Source organism: Podarcis erhardii, assembly GCF_964252035.2.
Source record: "Podarcis erhardii genome assembly, chromosome: 10".
NCBI classification, from domain to species: Eukaryota; Metazoa; Chordata; class Lepidosauria; order Squamata; family Lacertidae; genus Podarcis; species Podarcis erhardii.
In genome coordinates this window covers 17,511,078-17,535,878 of record NC_138500.1, presented here as the reverse complement: position 1 = coordinate 17,535,878, position 24,801 = coordinate 17,511,078, and the positions used below count along the sequence as shown (strand labels likewise).

The window sequence follows — 24,801 nt, the reverse complement described above, 5'->3', positions numbered from 1 at the left end:
CGCCCTGAGCCCAGCCTTGACTGGGGAGGGCGGGGTATAAATAAAAATTATTATTGTTGTTGTTATTATTATTATTATTATTATTATTATTATTATTATTATTATTACCAAGGCTTCCATAGACTTCACAATGAGAACAGGATCTATTTTGAAATGAACACAAATGACTTTATCAGCAAGGTGCCTTGCAAACTAACTGGTTGCTCTAGGCCAGCGCAGTGCCCTTCCCTCCCCTCAGAATCCCCCTTGGAACAGCTCTGCTAGATGACAACCCATTGATAGGAAGATGACAGAGAAAGCTGATGGCAAACAATAGGTGCTAGCTGAGGGATGGACAGACAACCTGTGGCTTCCAGATGCTGCTAGACTCCAGCTCCCATCACTTCTGGTCATTGGCTGGTGGAGGCTGATGAAAGATGTCCTACAACATCTAGAGGGCCACAGGTTCCACATACCTATGTTTTGTTGGATTTGTGATGTGTCTTCCAAGGTCTACTCAGCAGATTCAATGTCCTGAACTCAGAAAAAAAATGAGCATTCAGTAGAATCAAATGGGAAAGCTTTTCCATGGCCTCTACTACTTCAAGATGCAGGTAGGTATTTGCAAATTTGAATTCTTCCCAGTGGGGGCAGGTAACTCCTTCTACACAGGAAATGATTCAGCCCAGCTTCCTTGAAATATATTTCCCTGCATGCAAGGAGCTTTCCCCCAAAAAACTTGTCCATGGCAGAAGCATTCAAACAAACCACCCCTACACAAAGCCAGAAGTGGCAGAGTCCCAGGAAAAGAACCCGGTTCTGCTCAGAGAATAAAACAGAGCCAAGAGGAAGGCGCTCCTATCATTTCAGGTGGGGAAGGGGACATGGGCAGACGGCTTCTGCTGAGCCCCCCACCTGAGAGTGAGTGAGTGTTCAGTGATGTAAATGGCAGGAGCAGGAAAGGGGAGGTTGCCAAGGGTGATTATGACCTTCCTGCCCTGCACTGTGATGCTCAATGGCACTCCCTGGGGGTGGCATGCATGGCTTGGGGTCCTTGGCACCCAGCTGCCTAGAGCGAGACAGCAGTGGGAACATCAACATCCACAGCTGCTGTTGCTAATCGGGAGCGAGAGTGAGCACTACTTGAGGCACCATGGTAAGGAGGGAAGGGGGAGCTTCCTGCACATAGAAGGTCCCAAGGGGAGAGAAGCTTTCCTCTGCTTCAGAACTATTGAAAGGGTAGAAGATCAAAGCAGTTTGACAATACAGGATTGATGTGGTGTAGATGTCAGGGTGTAGATCAGGGTTAGGGAACCGCCAAATCCTGCTGGGCTTTTAAGTCCATCCCTGACCATTGGCCCTGGTGGCTGGGACTGGTGGGTGTTAGAAGTCTAAGAACATCAGGAACGCCACAGGTTTCCCTTCCCTGATCTACACCCTGACATTTTATCCACCATCACATCAGTTCTGTGATGGCAACATTGATGCTGCAGCAGCCAGCTGTTCCAGGCCAGCAGCTGAATGACTTGAGTGCATTTGTATCCCACCCTTTTCTCCAAGGTGCCAAGGAGAAGCCCACAAGCAGGATCGGAGTGCAATAGCACTCCTGACTCACGTTTCCCAGAAACTAGTACAGTGGTACCTCAGGTTAAGAACTTAAATCGTTCTGGAGGTCTGTTCTTAACCTGAAACTGTTCTTAACCTGAAGCACCATTTAGCTAATGGGGCCTCCTGCTGCCGCCGTGCCACCGCTGCGCGGTTTCTGTTCTCATCCTGAAGCAAAGTTCTGAACCCAAGGTACTATTTCTGGGTTAGCGGAGTCTGTAACCTGAAGCGTCTGTAACCCAAGGGAGCACTGTATAAGACCTCTGACATTGGGGATAGAAAATAGCCAGCAGGTCTAGGAGCCACTGATAGGTTTATCCTACCTAAATTTATCTAACATTTTAAAGGCGTCATAGTTGGTAGCTATCACAACATCTAGTGAGTTCCATAGTTTAACCATGTTCTTTTTTCCATTAATTGAATTCTTTATTAAACATATTTTACAAAATTATACAGCAATATATTACAATTTGTATCCCATCCCATACCGCAGAAAAATTAAAAATACATTTTTAAAAAAAGACCTAAAATAGACTTCCGATTGTTCTAAAAAACAAAAACTAAATTACACTTGTTCTCTTTTACAGTATCCTATTAATATATTATTTTCTTAAATCTTTTTGATAACAAAAAAAGGAAAAATAAATAAATAAAAACATTAAGTTTACATATATTGTCTGTACAATGCAAGACTCATTCAAGATCTGCCAGGAGGTTTTTGCTGTCACAGTAGTTTTTCAGGTACTCCTTGAATATAATCCATTCTTGGTTTACTTTTTGCATCATGTTCTACAATGATGATAAATGAGAGAGAGCTGTCAAATATTGGTTAGGCTTTCAATCCCTCTCTGTTTTATTCAGACATTGCCACTTGATGTTGACTGAAGCTTTCCCCTTGATTTTATTTATGCCAGCTGTCAGCAATGCACACTGTAGCAAAAAATGCCAACCACATAACTCTAATGGCATCTGAACTGGTCCAGAAAAAGATACTGGGGTTCAGTATTGTTTATCTAGCGTGTTTGTGTGTGTGTGTGTGTGTGTGTGTATTTGAAAACATCAATAAAAATTATCTAAAAGTTAAAAGTGATTGATAGCTTTATGTGCAGCAGCTGTGAAAAAGGTTAATTCCATGGTAGAGATCATAAGGAAAGCAAATGAAAATAAAACTGCCAATATAGCAACAATATTGCTATACAAATCAATGGTACAGCCACATTTGGAATACTGTGTACAGTTCCACCCCTCCAAAAGGAGAATGTAGAAGGGAAATGTTAGGAAAGGGCCACCAAAGTGATCAATGGGATAGAGTAGATCCCCTATGAAGAAAGGCTACAGTGTTTGGAGCTTTTCATTTAGAGAAAAGGTGACTAAGGGCGGATTTACACACAGGAATAAAAACGCTATAAAGAAGTCAGAAATTAAATCGTTTTATAACAAAAGAGGAAAAAAAAACCTATGTAAAAATCACATAGAAAATTTGTTTGCTCTCTGGCGCCATCTGGTGTTGCATGTTTATAACACTTTCAAAGTGTTGTTTTTTGACTAATGTAGTTGAGTCCTAAGTAGGGGATATAACAGAGGTATAAAAATTGCATGGTATGGAGAAAATGCATAGAAAGATGGTTCCACCCACCCCCCGCGTCTCATAAAACCAGAACTTGGGTTATCTACTGCATTTTGAACCAGCTGAAGTTTCCAAATCATCTTCAAGGGCAGCCCTGTGTAAAGAACGTTGCAATAACCCAATCTGGAAATTACACGCAATACAGTGGCCAGGTCATTTCTGTCCAAAAGGAACTAGAGCTGGAAAAGGGCACTCCAAGCCACAGAGGCCACTCCAGCGATAGTATTGAACCTAAAAGCACACCCAAGCTGAGGACCTGCTCCTTCCAGGGGACTGCAGAGCTGTCCTGGACAGGCTGTCTCCCCACCTCCTTGACCTGAGAACTCGGAACACGCAGTACCTCTGTCTTTTCAGGATTCAGCCTTTATTTATTAGCTCACATCCAGCCCATCACTGGCTCCAAGCAGCAGTCTAACACCTCAATTGCCTCTCCAAATTCAGATGGGACAGATAGAGGAAGAGAGGTGACTCATGGGGTCCCGCCCAACTCTACAGTTCTTTGATTCTAAGACAATTCTGGTTCAGTGGTCCCAGCAGTGCCAAGCAACTAGGTCTAGCTACCATTTTAATTTGACTAAGTGCTTCAGAGTGACTCTGCAGCTGGATTGTTGTGGGAAATCAAACTTTAAATAAATAAACCCTTCCAAGCATATGCATGAAACTACTTACAGGGTAGGGACGTGGGTGGCGCTGTGGGTTAAACCACAGAGCCTAGGACTTGCCGATCAGAAGGTCGGCGGTTCAAATCCCCGCGACGGGGTGAGCTCCGATTGCTCAGTCCCAGCTCCTGCCAACTTACCAGTTCGATAGCACGTCAAAGTGCAAGTAGATAAATAGGTACCGCTCCGGCGGGAAGGTAAATGGTGTTTCCATGCGCTGCTCTGGTTCGCCAGAAGCGGCTTAGTCATGCTGGCCACAAGACCTGGAAGCTGTACACCGGCTTCCTCGGCCAATAAAGCGAGATGAGCGCCGCAACCCCAGAGCCGGCCATGACTGGACCTAATGGTCAGGGGTCCCTTTACCTTTACTTACTTACAGGGTGCAAAAAGGAATGCACCTGTCCCAAAGAGTCTGTGTCGTGTCTTCTGACTTCACCCTGTTCTCCATTCTGCAGCGTGAGTGCATCTCCATTCACGTTGGCCAGGCTGGAGTTCAGATCGGCAATGCATGCTGGGAACTCTTCTGCCTGGAGCATGGAATTCAGCCAGATGGCACCTTCGCGGAAAAGAACCATCCCAATAATGATGACTCCTTTGCTACGTTCTTCAGAGAGACTGGCAACGGGAAGCATGTGCCGCGAGCTATCATGGTGGACTTGGAGCAAACTGTAGTCGGTGAGTTCAGGCTGTCTCAGGTCACATGAAATGCTTGTGAGATCATATAGTGGCTCAGGGGGCCACATTTCCTCAATGGGCCTCAGGTTTCCAAATCCCGGAATATGCCTTAGGTGGGATAACCATTAATAGATGAATCTTCCGTTCCATGTGTGTAGTCAAGCCCTACTGAATTGTTCAGCTGTAAGACGTGGGTGGAGCTGTGGGTTAAACCACAGAGCCTAGGACTTGCCTATCAGAAGGTTGGCGGTTTGAATCCCCGCGACGGGGTGAGCTCCTGTTGCTCGGTCCCTGCTCCTGCCAACCTAGCAGTTTGAAAGCACCTCAAAGTGCAAGTAGATAAATAGGTACTGCTCCGGCGGGAAGGTAAACGGCGTTTCTGTGTGGTGTTCTGGTTTGCCAGAAGCGGCTTAGTCATGCTGGCCACATGACCCGGAAGCTGTACGTCGGCTCCCTCAGCCAGTAAAGCGAGATGAGCACCGCAACCCCAGAGTCGGCCACGAATGGTCAGGGGTCCCTTTACGTTTACCTTTAAGAAAACAAAAGTTGTTTTCTAATGGTATGAACAATCAATCTATTCAACTCTTTGAAGCCACAGCTTTCTATGCAATGCCCCAGCTAATAGATACTTCGGAACCTGTAGCCCAGCAGATGTTGTTGGACCATCTCAGCATCTCTGACCATTGACCATGCTGGCTGGGGCTGATGGGAGTTGGAGTGCAACAGGTTCCTCACCACTTAATTGAAATACCAGGCCATGGTTTTCTATCTAGATCCAGAGTTCGGTTGCCTTGTATTAAAATTCAGCTCCTTTTGGAAGGCCTTACGCTTCCTTTCCCCTTTCACAGACGAAGTGCGGGCTGGCACCTACCGTCAGCTTTTCCACCCGGAACAGCTGATCACTGGCAAGGAAGATGCAGCTAATAACTACGCCCGTGGTCACTACACCATTGGGAAGGACAGGATTGAGCTAGCACTGGATCGCATCCGAAAACTGGTAAGGCACAACGGAACTGAAAGCATGTTTTGGTAGGCTACAATGTTATATTGAATGGCACTTCAAAGAGACCAGAAATGCATTGGCTGGGTCCCTGGAGAACCTGAGGAGCAAACAAAAGAAGTTCCCCCTTTGGTCCACCTGAGCCAACTCCACCCATCAGATATCTCTCTTAATTAGGAGAGTGTCATAGCTCTAATTTACTTGTTCATTCTAATGATTATGTTTATGTCAGTCAATATATCATCTTATTTTACAATAGATATTTACCGTATGTCAATCAGTAGATTTATTGATTGAGGATCTATGGGTATAGGACGATATACATATTTAACAAAAATTAAAATAAAGTAGATACACAGAGAGAGACATGCACACAGAAATGCACTCATGCATATGTATGGACACATACACCATCCATCCCTTTCTCCTAGCCACTTTCTGATTGGTTGAGAAAGGATGTGGAGAGGCCAGTTTGTACCACACTAAGCAGACACCTGGGTGTTTCTTTAATTCAGATGGAGAAACACTTGTTTTATAGAATGACTAGATAAAATGGAGGGCCGTTTAATACAAGGATGGGGAAGCAGTGTTGAAGAATAGTGAGGTAGGACATGGATCCTAATATCACATTTGCCAATTGCATGGAAAGAGAAATAAAGTTTCCATCCTCTCCTAATGTTTTTGGTGCTGAATATCCACCCCTTTGTCTGCCTACTTAAACAGACTAAAATACTTTTCACAATGTACAGTCCTTCCTGGACTCTAACATTTCAGAACTCAGGAGGGGTATCTTATTTACGCAAGCTCATTGGTGTAATAAAAAAGCTCTCTGCAAGTGTGAGGAAAGCACCTAAATGATAATTCCCTTTACAGGCTGACACCTGTTCTGGGCTACAAGGATTCCTGATTTTCCACAGCTTCGGAGGAGGCACAGGTTCTGGCTTTACCTCCCTGCTGATGGAGCGCCTGTCTGTGGACTATGGCAAGAAGTCCAAGCTGGAGTTTGCCATCTACCCAGCCCCCCAGGTTTCCACTGCAGTGGTGGAGCCCTACAATTCTATCCTGACCACCCACACCACCTTGGAGCATTCCGACTGCGCCTTCATGGTGGACAACGAGGCCATCTACGACATCTGCCGCCGCAATCTGGACATTGAGCGCCCCACGTACACCAACTTGAACCGCCTCATCAGCCAGATTGTCTCCTCCATCACCGCGTCCCTGCGTTTTGACGGCGCCCTCAACGTGGACTTGACTGAGTTCCAGACCAACCTGGTGCCTTACCCTCGCATCCACTTCCCCTTGGTGACCTATGCGCCCATCATCTCCTCCGAGAGGGCTTACCACGAGCAGCTCTCCGTGGCCGAAATCACCAGCTCCTGCTTTGAACCCAACAACCAGATGGTGAAATGCGACCCCCGCCATGGGAAGTACATGGCCTGCTGCATGCTCTACCGAGGTGATGTGGTGCCCAAAGACGTCAACGTAGCCATTGCTGCCATCAAGACCAAGAGGGCAATCCAGTTTGTGGACTGGTGCCCAACTGGCTTCAAGGTGAGGAGAGATTCATATTGGCATGAAGTCTGGGTCCCAATGCAATCATTAAGGTTTATCAAGAGAGGAATCTGTGGAAAAGATTCAGAAAATGGCTTTTTCTGAACATCTGAAGCTTTTTACTTTAGAAAAAAAGCAGATAAGGGGAGACATGTAGTGTGGAGAAAGGGGACGCCATAGGAATTGCTGGTGAACATACCTGTGGTTTGGTGATTCCAGAAAAAGTCACACTCCATCCCATTCCCTATTGATATATCTCGTATAAAATAGAACTGCCTTGCAAACTATTTCACCATAGGTAAAGGTAAAGGGACCCCTGACCGTTCGGTCCAGTCGCGTATGTCTCTGTGGTTGTGGCGCTCATCTCGCTTTACTGGCCGAGGGAGCCAGCATACAGCTTCTGCGTCACGTGGCCAGCATGACTAAGCCGCTTCTGGCAAACCAGAGCAGGGCATGGAAATACCATTTACATTCCCGCCGGAGCGGTACCTATTTATCTACTTGCACTGTGTGCTTTCGAACTGCTAGGTTGGCAGGAGCTGGGACCGAGCAACGGGAGCTCACCCCGTTGTAGGGATTTGAACCGCTGACCTTCTGATCTGCAAGCCCTAGGCTCTGTGGTTTAACCCACAGCGCCACCTGTTCACCATAGGGTTGCCAACAAATAGAGGGACATCACTCAGTTCCCATAGAGATTTATGATGGAAGGTATCAGTCGTTACCAGAACTACAGGCAGTATGTCACCTCATTCTTATTCTACCTCTATGGTTCCAATTTAGAGCTGGTTGCTTGAACTGATACCATTTATGTGTGTGTCTTTATGCTTGCTTTCTCCCCTTTCCTTCTAATCCTACCAGGTTGGCATTAATTACCAGCCGCCAACTGTAACCCCTGGAGGAGATCTGGCCCAAGTCCAGCGTGCTGTCTGCATGCTCAGCAACACCACTGCCATTGCTGAAGCCTGGGCAAGGCTAAATCACAAGTTTGACCTGATGTTTGCCAAGAGAGCGTTTGTGCACTGGTATGTTGGTGAAGGCATGGAAGAAGGGGAATTTGTAGAAGCTCGAGAGGACCTGTCCGCCCTGGAGAAGGACTATGAGGAAGTGGCAACTGACTCGTTTGAGTCGGTACTCGACAGCGAGGAAATCTAACAGTTTGCTCCTCTGTGCACCACACTGTCTCTTGTCTGTTTCTTCCCTTCCTTTGGGCCTTTGTAGACTTTGGGGGAGAAATTTCCCTTGGGGGTTCCGTGTGTAGGCTCATGAAAAATTTCCAATGGGTCGGACTTTATTCAGTAACGCATTACAGGACAGAGTTAAAAGAGTTTGCGAGAGCTTTGTTTTAGAAAACACTATATACGAAAAATATCTTGTCTTAGCTGTTTCACCCTCTGGCCAACCACTTTCACTCCACCATGTTTTCACCCAACCACAGCCGTTGAAATGCAACATTACCCAACCAGTTTCTTTTACTCTACAAGCAGAGCCCTCCTTGTACCTTATGCAGAGTTGTTTTTCACTCTAACAGTGTTAGGTTTCTCCTAACTGGTTCCTACCAGTTTTGTGGTCAGGCCACACTCTTGCATACATGATGGCAGGCATTCCTTTTGCAGGCATTCCAAGTCAACCTTTAAGACAAGCCTGTGTAATGTGGGCAGCCAGCATCATAATACAAGCCTACAGTGAGTCTGGAAATGGGTGAGCTGAAGAAAATTGGGCAGGGATTCAGCTTGTGTGAGAACAGCCTCCCCTGGCCAAAGTAGAGAATTGGGAGGCAGCCAAGGAAACCTCCTCCAATTGGGTGCCAGAACAGGTCAGGTGACTCCTATAAAAGCTTCCACATCAGGAGCAACTAGGAGACCTGGGCTGCATATACACCATACATTTAAAGCATATGACTCCCCACAAAGGATCCTGGGAACTGTAGTTGATTAAAGGTGCTGATGGAAAATGTAGCTCTGTGAAAGGTAAACTGCAGTTCCCAGGATTCTTTTTTGGGTGGGGGGTGGGTGGGGAGTGGAGCCATGTGGTTTAACTGTGTTTTAAATGTATGGTGTGTGTCTAACCCTGATTTTGTTGAAGACAAACCACTTTCTGAGTTCTGCTCTCAGCTGTACAGTGGTACCTCGGGTTACATACGCTTCAGGTTACATACACTTCAGGTTACAGACTCCGCTAACCCAGAAATAGTACCTCGGGTTAAAAACTTTGCTTCAGGATGAGAACAGAAATCATGCTCCGGCGGCGCAGCAGCAGCAGGAGGCCCCATTAGCTAAAGTGGTACCTCAGGTTAAGAACAGTTTCAGGTTAAGAATGGACCCCCGGAACCAATTAAGTACTTAACCCGAGGTACCACTGTACGCAGATGGGGTCTGGCAGCCTGGCCTCCTGGCTAAAGCACAGTCCACCAAGTAATTATTCAGCACAGGTCAGTTTAAATAAGTAGGAGCCATTCAAGAGCAGCAGAACTGGTTCCATGTTTCTAGGGCCCCTTGGGCACAAGCTATCAGAGAACTCCTTGCTTTCCTCCTGGCACCTCATTCCTTCTTGGCCTCACTCCTTTAAAATGAAGCAAGTCTTAAGCAATATGGCAACCCCAATTGTCAAAGGAAAACTATAAGAAATGTTGAACTTTTGAAATGATGATTGTTAAGTTGTGGGTGAACATATCAGGCGACACAGCGATTCTTCAAACAGCTCTTGTTTATTCAGAGGCCAGAAAGGAACTGAGTGAAGGGCTCAGTCAGCTTGCTTATATAGAGCTCCAGTACAACGTTACTGTAGCAACTTTCTAAAACTATCCAATCACTGAACGTCACTTTCGATCCTTCATTTGCATAACTATCTACAGTATCCCCCTGCTGGCCCAGGGTGAGAACTTCAGTACGTAACAATGATTGCCATTTCATCATAATTGAATGGAGACACCGCTGCCCCACATTTCTAGTTAAGCCCTGGATCTCTACTGTAATCTCACTTCAGACTTCATTTTGGAGATTTAAAAACGTAACCTTTTTGTATAGGCAAAGTACATAAATAAATGATTTTTTTGCTATTGTAGCAATAGCCATAAGAATGTAAAAAGACGGATCAGGCCAGAGGCCCACCTCATCCCACATCCTGTTCTCACAGTGGCCAACCAGATGAGCCAATGGGAAGCCTGCAAGCAGGACCCAGGTGTCACAGCACTTTTGATTCCCAGCAAACGGTATCCAGGGGCAAATTGCCTTTGATAGTGGAGGCTGAAAAAGCCATCACAGCTAGTAGGCACCGAGAGCCTTATTTGTTTAAGAAATGTGAATTCTGTAGCATTTCAAACAACAAATTCATATATAAAATGTAAAAGTATGAGCCAAATACTGCACACGTTCTAAAAGATTACAATTTTAAGACTGCAATTTGCTGGAACCTGTCTTTGCACGCAGCAGAAGTCCCTAACTCACTGAGGGTTTGAGACCCATTCAGCTATAATAACATATAATAAACAGAAGGCAGTGAATTATTCATGGAGAAATTCATTTACTCCAAATTTACTCCAAATGTCAGATAAAGTTTTCCATTTTTGAACTGTTGCATGACATGATCATTTGTCTTAATTTCTTCATTTACTCTATTGAACAAAGCAAAACCCTGATAATCTTCTTTATTTCTGCAAAAGTCTTTAACCAAAATTGCTGCACTCCCACCACAAATGGAAATAGGTACCCTTGTTCCCACATTCCCTCCGACACAAAGGAGAGGAGGTGGAAGTTATGTGGGGAAGCTTTATTGGAGTACAGTGGTACCTCGGGTTACATACACTTTAGGTTACATACGCTTCAGGTTACACACTCCGCTAACCCAGAAATAGTACCTTGGGTTAAGAACTTTGCTTCAGGATGAGAACAGAAATTGTGCTCTGGCAGCACGGTGGCAGCAGGAGGCCCCATTAGCTAAAGTGGTGCTACAGGTTAAGAACAGTTTCAGGTTAAGAATGGACCTCCCGAACGAATTAAGTACTTAACCCAATGTACCACTGTATAAATACTATGTGTGGTGCATTTTTAAAGCCAATTTGCATTTACTAGCAGAGAAATTTTCCGGAAGCATTTGGAAAGAGGTACCATATTTATCGGGACGCGGGTGGTGCTGTGGGTAAAACCTCAGTGCCTAGGACTTGCTGATCGTATGGTCGGCGGTTCGAATCCCCGCGGCGGGGTGAGCTCCCGTCTTTCGGTCCCAGCTCCTGCCCACCTAGCAGTTCGAAAGCACCCCTAAGTGCAAGTAGATAAATAGGTACTGCTTTATAGCGGGAAGGTAAACGGCGTTTCCGTGTGCTGCGCTGGTGCTGGCTCGCCAGAGCAGCTTCGTCACGCTGGCCACATGACCCGGAAGTCTCTTCGGACAGCGCTGGCTCCCGGCCTCTTAAGTGAGATGAGTGCACAACCCTAGAGTCGGACACGACTGGCCCCTACGGGCAGGGGTACCTTTTACCATATTTATATGCTTATGCTAGAAGCCTTCAAGCCGAGATGGATCAGCTGGAGTGCTTAGATTTCAATGAGGTCATAGATATGGCTGGCAGAAGAGGAACCTGGTGGAATGGAGAGAACCAGTCAGTAGCAGGAGGAGACATTTGACACTTGCTTCACCAGCCACTTCCCAATTAACACCCATTGTTCACTCCCCATTACCAAGGGGCTAAACTGAATTTGAGACACATCTCCTAACCTCATGGGCTTCTACAGAAACTGGGAGAAACTAACCTATCATGGGGACCCCCAGCAGAAGAAACATTTCAGCCCCAGCAGAAAAAGTGTCCAGGCAAGTTAAACAGATCTGCAAAGTTTGGCAGCGGGTTAGGTTCAACTTTTTAAAAACAATTCAAGGAGAACAACAAACCAAGAAACCAATAAATGGAACAACTTGCATATCTGTGGATCAATACATAAAACTGGAATTAATACCAACAGCGATTCTCAGATGATGTTATATTATCATAACATTGTCCAAATAGCTGCAATTATTTTCATGCTATAATGCTGAATGTCACTGTTAGATGCCTAGGTAATAAAGGACCACCAGGTGGCCTAAAAGGACTGTGGCCGTACTTTATCCTGCCTTACTTGTAGTATATGGAGTGTAATTTTTTCAGCTATAGTTACTGACCAGACATTGCTATACCATGCAGATAAGTTTAGGTTCAGAGATTTCCAGTGCCAGGTGACAATCTGCCCCTAGCCGCTACCAGCAGAAAGGGTTAGGCTGAGAGTTGTGACTGACCCAAGGTCAGTCTTCACAGCTTAGTTAGTGCAATAGAGCACATATAGGTTCAATTTTTAAGGGGACTTCACAGGCTCCATCTCTGCGGTCCCCTCTCTTCTTCACAGTACTTTTCTTTCGGTTGAAAGAGTGGCCTTTGCTGGGAACTCCTGGTATCATTTTATGTTCTGCTTCGTTCCATCATATGACCCTGGAGACTGTAGTAACTGCCTTTAGTTACAGACACTTGAGGTTGTGCATTTTCGGGTTGCGTACCGCACCAAACCCAGAAGTACCGGAACAGGTTACTTCCAGGTTTCGGCACTTGTGCATGCGCAGAAGCACTAAATCGTGCTTTGTGCATGCGCACAAGTGCCAAATTGCAACCCGCGCACGCGCAGATACGGTGCTGCGGGTTGCGAACACTGAGGGTTGTGAACATGCCTGCCCGAAGGATCACATTCGCAACCTGAGCATCCACTGTATGTTTTTATATATGTTGGAAGCTGCCCAGAGCGGCTGTGGCAACCCAGTAAGATGTGTGGGGCATAAATACTAAAACTATCGCTAAGGAATGGGATGTCCCTATTTTGACAGGAGAAATGTTGGAAGGTATGCTACCCATAGACATTGGGCCCTAAAGAGCCAGTAGAACGTATTCAATACCAGCCACTAGCCACTGAAGGCCATTAAAGAAGCAGTCAAGCTAGACAAAAACCCAGAGGACAGGATCTTAATCAGAAGTCTGTGTGACATGCTGGAAAACACACAAATGCACAGAGAGTGGAAGAGCAGTGCACTTGGGTTGCACCGTTGACTGTTTATCTGCCTCTATGTAGGAGCCCGGTGATGTAATCAGGCAAGGGCTGTGCGTGGTGGGAATTGTGACCTCTTTCCTCATCTGCTCTATGACACTGAAGGGCATGAGCAGGTGCTTGGTGCCAGTGGCACCTCTCCTCCTGCCTTACAGCTCAAAGTGATACAGCAGGAGTAGGAGAGAGACAGAGAGAACAGAAACGAAGCCTTCTAACTGTTCACCAAGAAGGGAAGTGAGAATCAGTCAGAGCATTATGGTAAGCAAGAGGGGATATGAGGAAACCACAGAACGAGGGGAAACGAGAGTCTCTCTGCTGCCACTTGCTCTGCTATGCAGCCGTGGCCATCAAGAGGCAAACAGAGATTTATTTCGGACGGGATAGCTTCTTCTGTAGCCCTTGGCTAGATTTCAATGTTTCTGGCGCAGACAGCAAGCTGGAAGAAGTCACCATGACTGCATTCCTGTGCGTTTTCAGAGGGTGGGTGGGTAGAAAGTCCCACTCAAATCAGAAGGCATTACTTCTGAGTAAACCTGCTTAGGATTGCACTCTGAGTAGCTACATTTTCACCACGAAGGAAACTGAGACACTAAAACCTGGGGTGCTTGCCAATACGTTTCTATACCGAAATTAATCATGCTTTCCCACCAATTCAACTGCGGGGAGCAATGTCTAAAAAAATTGATGAAGTGCTTCATATTGTCTCCATTTTAGAGATGGGGCTGAAAGCAAGTGGCTTGCTGAGTCACACTCCTTGGCTATGGTGGGCTTGGGTTTCCAGGTCAAAGTCTCACAATCTTACCTTTGGGTCAGCTATGGATGCTCTAAAGCATTCTTTTTTGGCCGAGCCAGAAGTTGAACTAGGGCATTTCTATTATTGTTTTATTATCTATTAAATTTGTCAGTTGCTTTTCTTGCTGTGGGTAACACAAAGTGCCTTTGCAAATAAATGCAATGTCTGTACACTAAGACCAGTCTCACACCAGTTTAATAGTCATGGCTCACAATCACATAACGTAAGTATAATCTCTCAGAAGGTTGCAAGGGATTTCTTACAAAGTAGCAGAATTCTCAAGCCCCTTTCCTAAGATCATTTGGGCAAAGACGTGGTGATTAAATTGGTTTCCAACTAGTTTAGATTTGCAGCCTAGAAACTCCCTTGTGAACAATTACTGTCGGAAAGGGCTGTAGCTCAGAGGTAGAGAGCTTGCTTTGTATTCAGAAGGACCGAACTTTAACTCTTGGCATCTCCAGGTGTGGCTGGAAAAAACCTCTGTCTGAGGCTCTGGAGAGGGCCTGCAAGTTAGTGTAGATGATGTTGAGCTGGATGGATCTATGCTCAGACTTGGTAGAAGACTGCTTTTTTTTGCTAAAGCATCCATGACAGATGGCCATCTAACCTGTTTAAAAACCTCCAGGGAAGGAGAGTCTACTACCTCTTGTGGGAGTCTGTTCCACAGCTGAACAGCTCTTACTGTCAAAAAGTTGTTCCTGATGTTCTTGCTACTTGAAGCCATTGGTTCGAGTTCTACCCTCTAGAGCAGGAGAAAACAAGCATGCTCCCTCCTCTATGTGACCACCCTTGAGATATTTGAAGATGGCTATCATGTCTTCTCAGTCTCCTCTTTTCCAGGCTAAACATACCCTGCTCCTTCAAGCATTCCTCATAAGGCTTAGTTTTCGGACCCTTGATCATGTTGGTTGCCTTCCTCTGCACACATTCTAACTTGTCAACATCCTTCTTAAATTGTGGTGCCCAGAACCGGACACAGTATTCCAAGTGTGGTCTGACCAAGGCAGAATAGAATGGTACTATTAATTCCCTTGATCTGGACACTATACTTCTGTTGATGCAGCCTAGAATAGCATAGGGCTGGGAAGAGTCTCTGAACCCCTGGAAAACCACTGCCAGTCAATGTCAATAATACTAGCCTCAAGAGACTAATGGTCTGACTCAATATAAGGCAGTTTTCTATGTTCTGATGTAATCCAAAGCTTAAAGATTAGCTTATACCTCTTCTCTCACCTGAGACATTTTCTAGCCAACAGCATAGCCACGTGCACTCTAATGTATTCTTCAACTTGTGTTCAGGTAAGAACAGCCAAATTTGCATGAATAAACTTACCTTGGGAAAGGAAATCAGATTTCTGTTTCTGAAATAATTCACTTAGCAAGACTAAGGTCAACAGAATTTTGCCCGTCTAGGACATCCCCACTGGCTCTGACCTCTGACCTGGAAGCATTATGTTGCTTGGCTCCCCATGGGCAGCCTATTGGCCACACACATAGTTCATAATTTGAGAACCAGAGACCTCTGTTTGCTCTTTTGCAAACAATGCATTACTCCCTCCATCACAAGTCTATAGGAGTTTGAAAGATACCCTCTCATCTATTTATGACCTCAGACACCTGACAATGATTAGCTTCTGTCATCAGAAGCTCTTGGCTTCATTGAAAGGTTGCCAAGAAAAGAGATAGATCTTGGGCGTTACAAACTCACAAATACAAACCTTATAGGATCACCCACACCTATATATGCAGTAGTTGGAGAGTTGGAGAGTCTTTCATTGAGAATCCTTAAAGTATCAGAAATGGACTCCACATCAACTCAGAGCAGGGCTTTCGATGTAGCTACCCCTTGATTTGTGGAACAGTATCCCTGTTGAGATATAATAGGTAACCACTATTTGTGGGTTCCAGAATAATTGTAGACATTTTAATTTGTTTAATTTGTTTAATTTGTTTTAATTTGTCTTTTCCAGCAGCATGACAATGATTTTAGTCTCTGGCTTGGATGTTTCTTTGTATTGCTTTTAAATCTTTTTGTTTTTGTTTTTTTGTTCCTTTATTGACCGGCTGAAAATCATGCTTTCCCAAAAGCTCGGACTTTTTGCTACAAGGAATGTGACAGGAAAAGACACTGGAAAGTGTAGGATAACACTTGCTTTGATGCAAACAAATCAGGAGAAATATTCAGTAAACTGGTGATCTGGACGTGACCTTAGAGAACATCATATTATTGTTTGAGGCAATCAATACATCAAACAGCTTTCACATTTCTTTTCCAGAGTACTAACCAGGCATTCATGGAGAGACTCTAGGACATTAGTGTGGCTACAGAGCTACAATTGCCAGCTTTAAATGTATGGTGTATGTGCAGTCTAAGATGGCGTAACTGCTGTGTAGAAGAGGGGTTTTCAGCAGGTGAAATTCCTTATTCTGTACACCTATCAAAGGTGCAGGAAAGTCTTGTCTTCTTTTCCACCTGGCCACCCTAAATTATTAGGGAAGCAAGGGTTTATTATTAATGGTGTTTCTGTCCTTGATAACAAAATTTCCCCAATTTGTGAGAATCAATGCTACTTTCTGGATCAGAAAGTATTTTTGTTAAAATAAATAAATATTATTAAAAAAATTAAAAATAATAAAGTATTTCTGGAGGGGCACAAGCTGCTGTTCTTGTCACCAGAAAAGAGTTAAGAAATCAGAAGGCTCTGCACCCTTCTTAAGTTACACCCGGTGGAGAAATACCATCAAGCTGAGTCAGGTCCCAGTCAGGAATAAAAATAAACTCACTTGGCACACAGTATCCTTTCAAGATCTATCAAAATCCATATGGGATCAAGAGTGTTCTTTGTACACCTGTACAGTGTTTGTACATGGACACAACCAGAGAATGCAGAGCCCATTTTGGAATGTGCAAACTTTTGCCATATTGCCAGACCGAATAATGCTTTTGTGGCAAACTTTTTCATGTGCTGGCTTTGCTCCGGTTCCATAATGTCTAGCTTGCATTTGTCAGATGAGAATGGATACAGATTTGCTTCTGTATTATTGAAATAAATAGTCATTGTAGTACAGATTCAGAAATTTTTAAATGAAGATTTATGATTATTATTAATAATAATTATATTAAGTTCAGAAACTGAAGTTCTACCAACATGTATCTGTCAATATATTGGGATATAATCAATTACAAATTAATTAGATAGCAACAACTGCACAGATAGTGAAAGAATTAATTATTATAGGACACTGTGTTCTTACAAGCTTGTCATGACTTCGTTAATAATAAGAGTATTAATGGTGAACAAGATTTTCTGAAAGACAGTATGTCCGCCATATCTGATCAATATGTCCCAATGTTGAGTTATAGGGGGATATTTGCTGTGTTCTGGATGGGTGCACTGGATGGGTGAAAGTCATTTGGGATCTACTGGTGATTTGCCATAGTTGGCAAGAGTTTGTGACTCCCAATTGGTGGTTCTTCTTCTTTTAAATGAGGTTGATGAAATGAAGAAAGTTGGAAGGGTAGGGATGGCACCAGGAATATAATTTTGTGTTGAAGAACTGTGAGCAACGGTGGCTGATGCTTGTTGGGATGGGTGGGGTCAAAAGCAGAGAACCTAACAGCGGGTTCAGCAATGAAAAGCGGAGACAAATAATTCTAGTCTTACCCTCCTTCTGGTTGAGCCCTGTAAGGCAAAATTGAGACTAAAAGGGAGGAAGCTGATAGGAAGTTCTGTCCCTGGACCTGAGGGAATGGGCAGACCCAATGTGTGCTCTTGTTCTACTGACCTTTGCTCTGTTGTCCCCCTTCTTCCACAGCGTGAGTGTATCTCTGTACATGTTGGGCAAGCTGGAGTTCAAATTGGCAATGCATGCTGGGAGCTTTTCTGCTTAGAACATGGCATCCACCCAGATGGAACTTTCCAGGACAAAGCCAACAAATTTAATGATGACGATTCTTTTACCACATTCTTCAGCGAAACTCGCACAGGAAAACACGTGCCGCGGGCTGTCATGGTGGACCTAGAACCCACTGTAGTAGGTCAGTGGAATAACTAGCAGTAGCAAATGCAAATGAGACCGCTTAATGTATAACAGTGCTGGTGACCAACGTAGAGTGACATGATGTGAGTACAAACAGGGTTCCTTCATCTTTAACAGTTGAACTGAAGAAACTTGGTGCCATGCAAGCATGGGGTGTGTGTGTGAGTTATATCCTTCAGAAGTCCTCCTCACGCAATTATAAAGGCACATTATAAAGATCTATTGTGCTATCCAGAGGTCTTCTGTTCTTCAGCAGAAGCCTGCTATGAGGCTGTTGCATATACTGGGTTCATTCATATTCCCTTATGGGTGTCAGCTGCATCCCATTGCTGACAGAGAGGGGGAGAGCGTGGAGAGACAGGAGGAGGTAATTAGGCAGGAATGTGGAAAGAGGGAGGAGCAGCCTAGTTGCAGTAAAAGCCTGAGCTCCGAGAACAAGGAGAAGGAAGGGGGGAGTTCAAGGGAGAAGACACAGGCTGACAGTTTAAGCTCGGACTCAGAGGGAGGGCCACCGGAAATAGCCCATTCCATGATGCGCAGGTGAGCAAGAATTAATGAGAGGCATGAACAGGAAAGGAAGCAAAAGTGGGGCTTTAAATAGGGGAAGAGGAAGGGGCGGAACTCAGACTTGGCAACGGCTAATTTGGAAGCAGACCCTGAGTGACTGAGCTCCAGAGTGATTTGTATGTTTTGAGCAATAAACCTGAGTTAATTGCTGCTGGAGTTGTCTCGCTTTTGTGGGAGAGACCCAACCATTACAATGGGTCATTAGTCATTAGTCATTAGTCAACCTTGCACAAGGTTGGGCACAAAGAGCTTATCTTGCTTGTTGCAGAGTGTATAAAACATTGGTGCACCAAGATCTATTTTCAAGGATTTGTGATTTCCCTCCCATAAATGTTGAAAGCTGCATGTCCTTGGTTCAGGTAGCATATCTCTCTTAGTGTGTGTGTTTCTTCATGAACATTTCTTGCTATGTGTTCTGAGAAAAACACAAGTATTTGCCACAAAGGAAGAGCAGCTCATGCCATCTTCCATTTGCTCCCACATGCATGCACACCCACACCCCAAGCAACAGGGGCATACAACATAGTTATCAGTAGAAGCATCAGCTCAGGAGCTTCTTTTGGCATAGCAATGGCTGTCTTGCGCTGCACCATCAACATTAATCTTGCTGTTCCCTGGCCTAGTCTGAACCAGCAGGGATTACCTTGGGTGTTGACGCAGACCCTATTTGGCTTGTAAGCATCATGCACAAGTATGCCTCTGTGGAAAAATGCTGGATATGCTTGTTTCTGTTTAGTTTGTTTAGTTCCGCTTAGTGCTTTGAAAAAGATCTATGCCCTCTGTTGTACATCACAGCCAGGGTTCAAGGCCTTGCACAATAATAATTACTGTTTAATTACTGTTTAACAGTAGCTGCTTGGTGACATGATCTGAATGCAGTGGGTGGGGCTGGGGAGACAATCATTTTGAATATTGATGGACTGGGCTTGGATCAGGTAAATTCATTTTAATTTTGCTAGTTAACTGCACATTCTTTACTGACGGAAACCTCTGCAGGGCGGACTTTGGTAATTTGGTCCCCTGAGCAAGGACAAAATTTGACGCCACCCACACTAAATATTTCAATTTCCCCCACAATAATTCCTTTTGGTACAGTTGTTTTTTTGTGGACCTTCTCAGTAGGTACCGATATAAATATAGGTATCAACATCACTATTAATGTACGCCCCCCTTGCCTTGGCACCCAATGCGGAAACCTGCCCATACCACCCTAAATCTGGCGCTGACCTGCAACCAAGAAGAGCCTTCCATTTCCCAGGCTAATTTACCTGATCCATCCTCTGTCTCTACATATTACGTGCAGTTCTCTCTCTCTCTCTCCACTTTTGGGAGTTGTTACCAAGCAGCTACTGCTAAACAGACCTGCAACGTGGGAACAGCACAAGGCCTCGAACCCCAGAAGTCCCACTCTGACATCAACAGGAGCCACCAATCCTTTCTCAAAGCACACAAAACGTAAAACACACACCCAGCATTCCTCCATAGACCCGAGACTCCACAAAATTCTGTTCAGAATCGCAGAGAAAGCCAGAATAATTTAATAATTTTAAAGTTCATCTGGCTTACAACAAAGACGGCATCCTATATAAGGTATTCAGTTGGCACATATCAGCATTAAAGAAACATGTCCACAACAAACTCTGACCACGCTCTGCTTACTTTCCTTAACAGATGAAGTGCGGGCTGGAGCTTACCGCCAGCTTTTCCACCCAGAGCAGCTGATCGCTGGCAAGGAAGACGCTGCCAATAACTATGCCCGTGGCCACTACACCATTGGCAAGGAGAGCATCGACATAGTACTAGATCGTATTCGCAAGCTGGTAGGTAGAAGGTTGCCAATGTAAAGTGATATGCGGTTTGGGAGCAGGATGAGGCAGAAATCTGGAGGGCTATAATTTTTTATTTCATTCTCAGAAGTTAGGTCCATAGTGGACAGAGGCTGGATGTTTCATTATTCAGAGATCAGTGGTTTTCCAAAATTAGGAAATATTTCCTCAATAACTGTGAGGAAATATTTTCCACACCACCTTCTTGGCCAAGGAACCTCTGCATGCTTGCCACATACCTCCTGTGCTGTAGGAAATCCTGGGGCATATTCTAAGGAACCTATGAAGACACTGGCCAACCCTGTTGGACCTATAGCAGAGAAATGAATGAAACTTACTTCTTCCTCTACTTAGCTTGCTTGGTGGGCTTCTTGTTGGGGGTGGGGAAATCTGATTTATTTAATTTAAAATACTTAGAAACGTCCTCATATTTAAAAATCTCAAAGCATTATATAAAAGGATGAAAATCTCACAGCACATAATAAAATAATATAAAACCAGCATAAAATACAATTCCACAGCTTCACAGTGATGAATATCACTAATCTAAACACTTGAGCAAAGTGTATATGCTGAAAACATAAAATGTTGCTGTATACCAGAGGTCAGCAAACTTTTTCAGCAGGGGGCCGGTCCACTGTCCCTCAGACCTTGTGGGGGGCCAGACTATGTTTTTTTTTGGGGGGGGGGATGAATTCCTATGCCCCACAAATAACCCACAGATACATTTTAAATAAAAGGACACATTCTACTCATGTAAAAACAGGCTGGTTGCTGGACCATCCGCGGGCCAGATTTAGAAGGCGATTGGGCCAGATCCGGCCCCCGGGCCTTAGTTTGCCTACCCATGCTGTATAGCATATGTCCATGTTCCATGCGGCAGGTGCCCTCACATTAAAAGCCCTACTCAGGATAGCCACAAAATAGATTTGATATACAGATGATTGGATATCCGTGCCCCAGGAGATTACACCATTGTCCAGGCTGTGAATCAATCAATCAATCAATCAATCAATCAATCAATCAATTATACTGCCCATCATTCGAGGATCACTGTGGTGGCACTTCATCCCTGCCAATCCCTGCCTCACAACACCACTGGTTAACCCCTAATTATTATTCATTATGGTTCCCTTTCCAGACTGATGCCTGTTCTGGGCTACAAGGATTCCTGATTTTCCACAGCTTCGGAGGAGGCACAGGTTCTGGCTTTACCTCCCTGCTGATGGAGCGCCTGTCTGTGGACTATGGCAAGAAGTCCAAGCTGGAGTTTGCCATCTACCCAGCCCCCCAGGTTTCCACTGCAGTGGTGGAACCCTACAATTCTATCCTGACCACCCACACCACCTTGGAGCATTCCGACTGCGCCTTCATGGTGGACAACGAGGCCATCTACGACATCTGCCGCCGCAATCTGGACATTGAGCGCCCCACGTATACCAACCTGAACCGCCTCATCAGCCAGATTGTCTCCTCCATCACCGCGTCCCTGCGTTTTGATGGCGCCCTCAACGTGGACTTGACTGAGTTCCAGACCAACCTGGTGCCTTACCCTCGCATCCACTTCCCCTTGGTGACCTATGCGCCCATCATCTCCTCCGAGAGGGCTTACCACGAGCAGCTCTCCGTGGCCGAAATCACCAGCTCCTGCTTTGAACCCAACAACCAGATGGTGAAATGCGACCCCCGCCATGGGAAGTACATGGCCTGCTGCATGCTCTACCGAGGTGATGTGGTGCCCAAAGACGTCAACGTAGCCATTGCTGCCATCAAGACCAAGAGGACAATCCAGTTTGTGGACTGGTGCCCAACTGGCTTCAAGGTGAGAAGGGACAAGCAGGTGCTCTCTTTTGTAGGACTAAAATCTTAACACCCACAATGATGATGATGATAATAATAACAATTATTATTATTATTAATAATAATAATAATAATAATAATAATAAATTTATTTGTATCCCGCTCTCCCCAGCCAAAGCCAAGCTCAGAGTGGCTAACATCATATAAATAAGACAATATGCATAATACAATATACAATATGCAAATAAAATAACATTCAACATTCATTAAAATAATATAGAATAATATTAAATATCAGCATTTCAAATTAAACAGAAATCCACTCAACAATTACAATAAGTAATTTCTAAACTCCAATCAATAAAACAACAGCAAACCACAGTGCACAACATATTATTATTATTATTATTATTATTATTATTATTATTATTATTATTACGTTGTGGGTGAACATATCAGACAACACAGCGATTCTTTAAACAGCTCTTGTTTATTCACAGGCTAGAACAGAACTGAACTGAAGGGTTCAGCCAGCCTGCTTATATAGAGCTCCACTAGAACGCAACAGTAACCATTTTCCGTAACTATCCAATCACTGAACGTAACTTTCAATCCCTTATTTGCATATGTGGACCTGAATGAAAACTATCTACTGTATCCCCCTGCTGGCCCAGGGTGAGAACTTCAGTACATAAAACTAATAATAATAATAATAATAATAATAATAATAATAATAATAATAGTAATAATAATGGTGACAAAAGTATTGTTTGTATGTGCTGCAGTCATACCAAGAGTCATTTTTTGAGTGGACCCTTGTGGCTGGGAATTGCATTTGGAGGACTAATTTTGCCCCTCTCCACCTCTCTGCTCAGTCCTCTAAGGGCAATTTTGAGATCAAGGAGGAGGAAGCTGACAGGCGCAGCCACCCCCACCCCACTGATTTCAAGTTGGAATGCTGGCAGATGGGTTAGAGGTCCATTCACCTGAACTGTCCAGCCTCCCCCATCCCGCTCTTCTTGGAAGAGTTTGTGGGGGGAGCACGTGCAAGCCTAGCATGGAGAAGGGCCATATCTTCTCTATGGCAAGAGCATCTGGTATGCACACACAAGTTCCTTGATTCAATTCCAAGCATGTCCAGGTTAGGCTGGGAAATGCTGCCAGCCAGTGTACGCAATAGTAGATGGACCAATGGTCTGACTCCGTCTCCGGCAGTTTCCTATGTCATTATTAGTATAGTGGTACCTCGGGTTAAGAACTTAATTTGTTCTGGAGGTCCGTTCTTAACCTGAAACTATTCTTAACCTGAAGCACCACTTTAGCCAATGGGGCCTCCCGCTGTTGCTGCGCGATTTCTGTTCTCATCCTGAAGCAAAGTTCTTAACCCGAGGTACTATTTCTGGGTTAGCGGAGTCTGTAACCTGAAGCGTCTGTAACCTGAAGCATCTGTAACCCGAGGTACCACTGTATGACTATTTAAAAAAAATTATACCATCAAACCTTGGTTGTCAAACACCCTGGAACATGTATGTTTTTGGCTTCCAAACGCCACAAACCTGAAAGTGAGTGTTCCGGTTTGCGAACGTTCTTTTGGAACCTGAATGTCCGATGGGGCTTCCTGCAGCCAATCAGAGGTTTTCGAACATTTTGGCAGTCAAACGGACTTTCGGAACGGATTCTGTTCGACTTTCCAAGGTATGACTGTACTGCTTTCATCAATAGATCTCGGAGCAGTTCACAACATAAAATGACAATATAAAACCTCAAAATACATAGTAAAAAATAAGAACCACAACAAACCAACCCCTCTCCCACTCATACGTACAGTGGTACCTCGGGTTAAGAACTTAATTCGTTCTGGAGGTCCGTTCTTAACCTGAAACTGTTCTTAACCTGAAGCACCACTTTAGCTAATGGGGCCTCCTGCTGCCGCCGCACAATTTCTGTTCTCATCCTAAAGCAAAATTCTTAACCCAAGGTATTATTTCTGGGTTAGCAGAGTCTGTAACCTGAAGCGTCTGTAACTTGAAGCGTATGTAACCTGAGGTACTACTTTATATGCAGTCCTCATCAGCTAATTTTTTTTAGGGGGTTCATGGCTGATTTTAAATGCAATGCACTTCTGCATATCCCAGGCATAGTGAAACCTTAGTTCTGTTTGTAGCTGTTCCCACTCTGCTTCCCCCGGAGAGGCTTGAGCTTGCTATTTGAGGGAATGATGACAATGGGGCTTCCTAAGCCAGCAGTATCAACTGAGGCATTCCGCTGCCCACGCTTAATTTCTGTCTGTACAGTTGCCTTTTCTTCCCTCCTCTTGGTTTCCAGGTTGGCATCAATTACCAGCCGCCGACCATCGTTCCCGGGGGTGACCTTGCTCAAGTGCAGCGTGCCGTCTGCATGCTCAGCAACACCACGGCCATCGCCGAGGCCTGGGCGAGGCTGGACCACAAGTTTGATCTGATGTACGCCAAGCGAGCTTTTGTGCACTGGTATGTTGGTGAGGGCATGGAGGAAGGAGAGTTTGCGGAGGCCCGGGAAGATTTAGCTGCGCTGGAGAAAGATTACGAGGAAGTTGGAACAGACTCCTTTGAAGAAGAAAATGAAGGGGAAGAGTATTAA

The 24,801-nt window shown here is 44.7% G+C and overlaps 1 protein-coding gene across 1 annotated transcript; it reads left to right on the top strand.

The window, feature by feature from the left end:
• Positions 1 to 912: 912 nt before the first annotated feature.
• On the top strand, positions 913 to 24,801 carry TUBA8 (tubulin alpha 8; the record flags this gene model as incomplete). Its single annotated transcript, XM_081879442.1, has 9 exons — positions 913 to 1,135; positions 4,326 to 4,545; positions 5,394 to 5,542; positions 6,419 to 7,099; positions 7,958 to 8,248; positions 17,765 to 17,987; positions 20,228 to 20,376; positions 21,524 to 22,204; positions 24,508 to 24,801. The coding sequence occupies exons 1-9, from the start codon at positions 1,133 to 1,135 to the stop codon at positions 24,799 to 24,801; spliced, it is 2,691 nt and encodes an 896-aa protein (XP_081735568.1). The 5' UTR covers positions 913 to 1,132.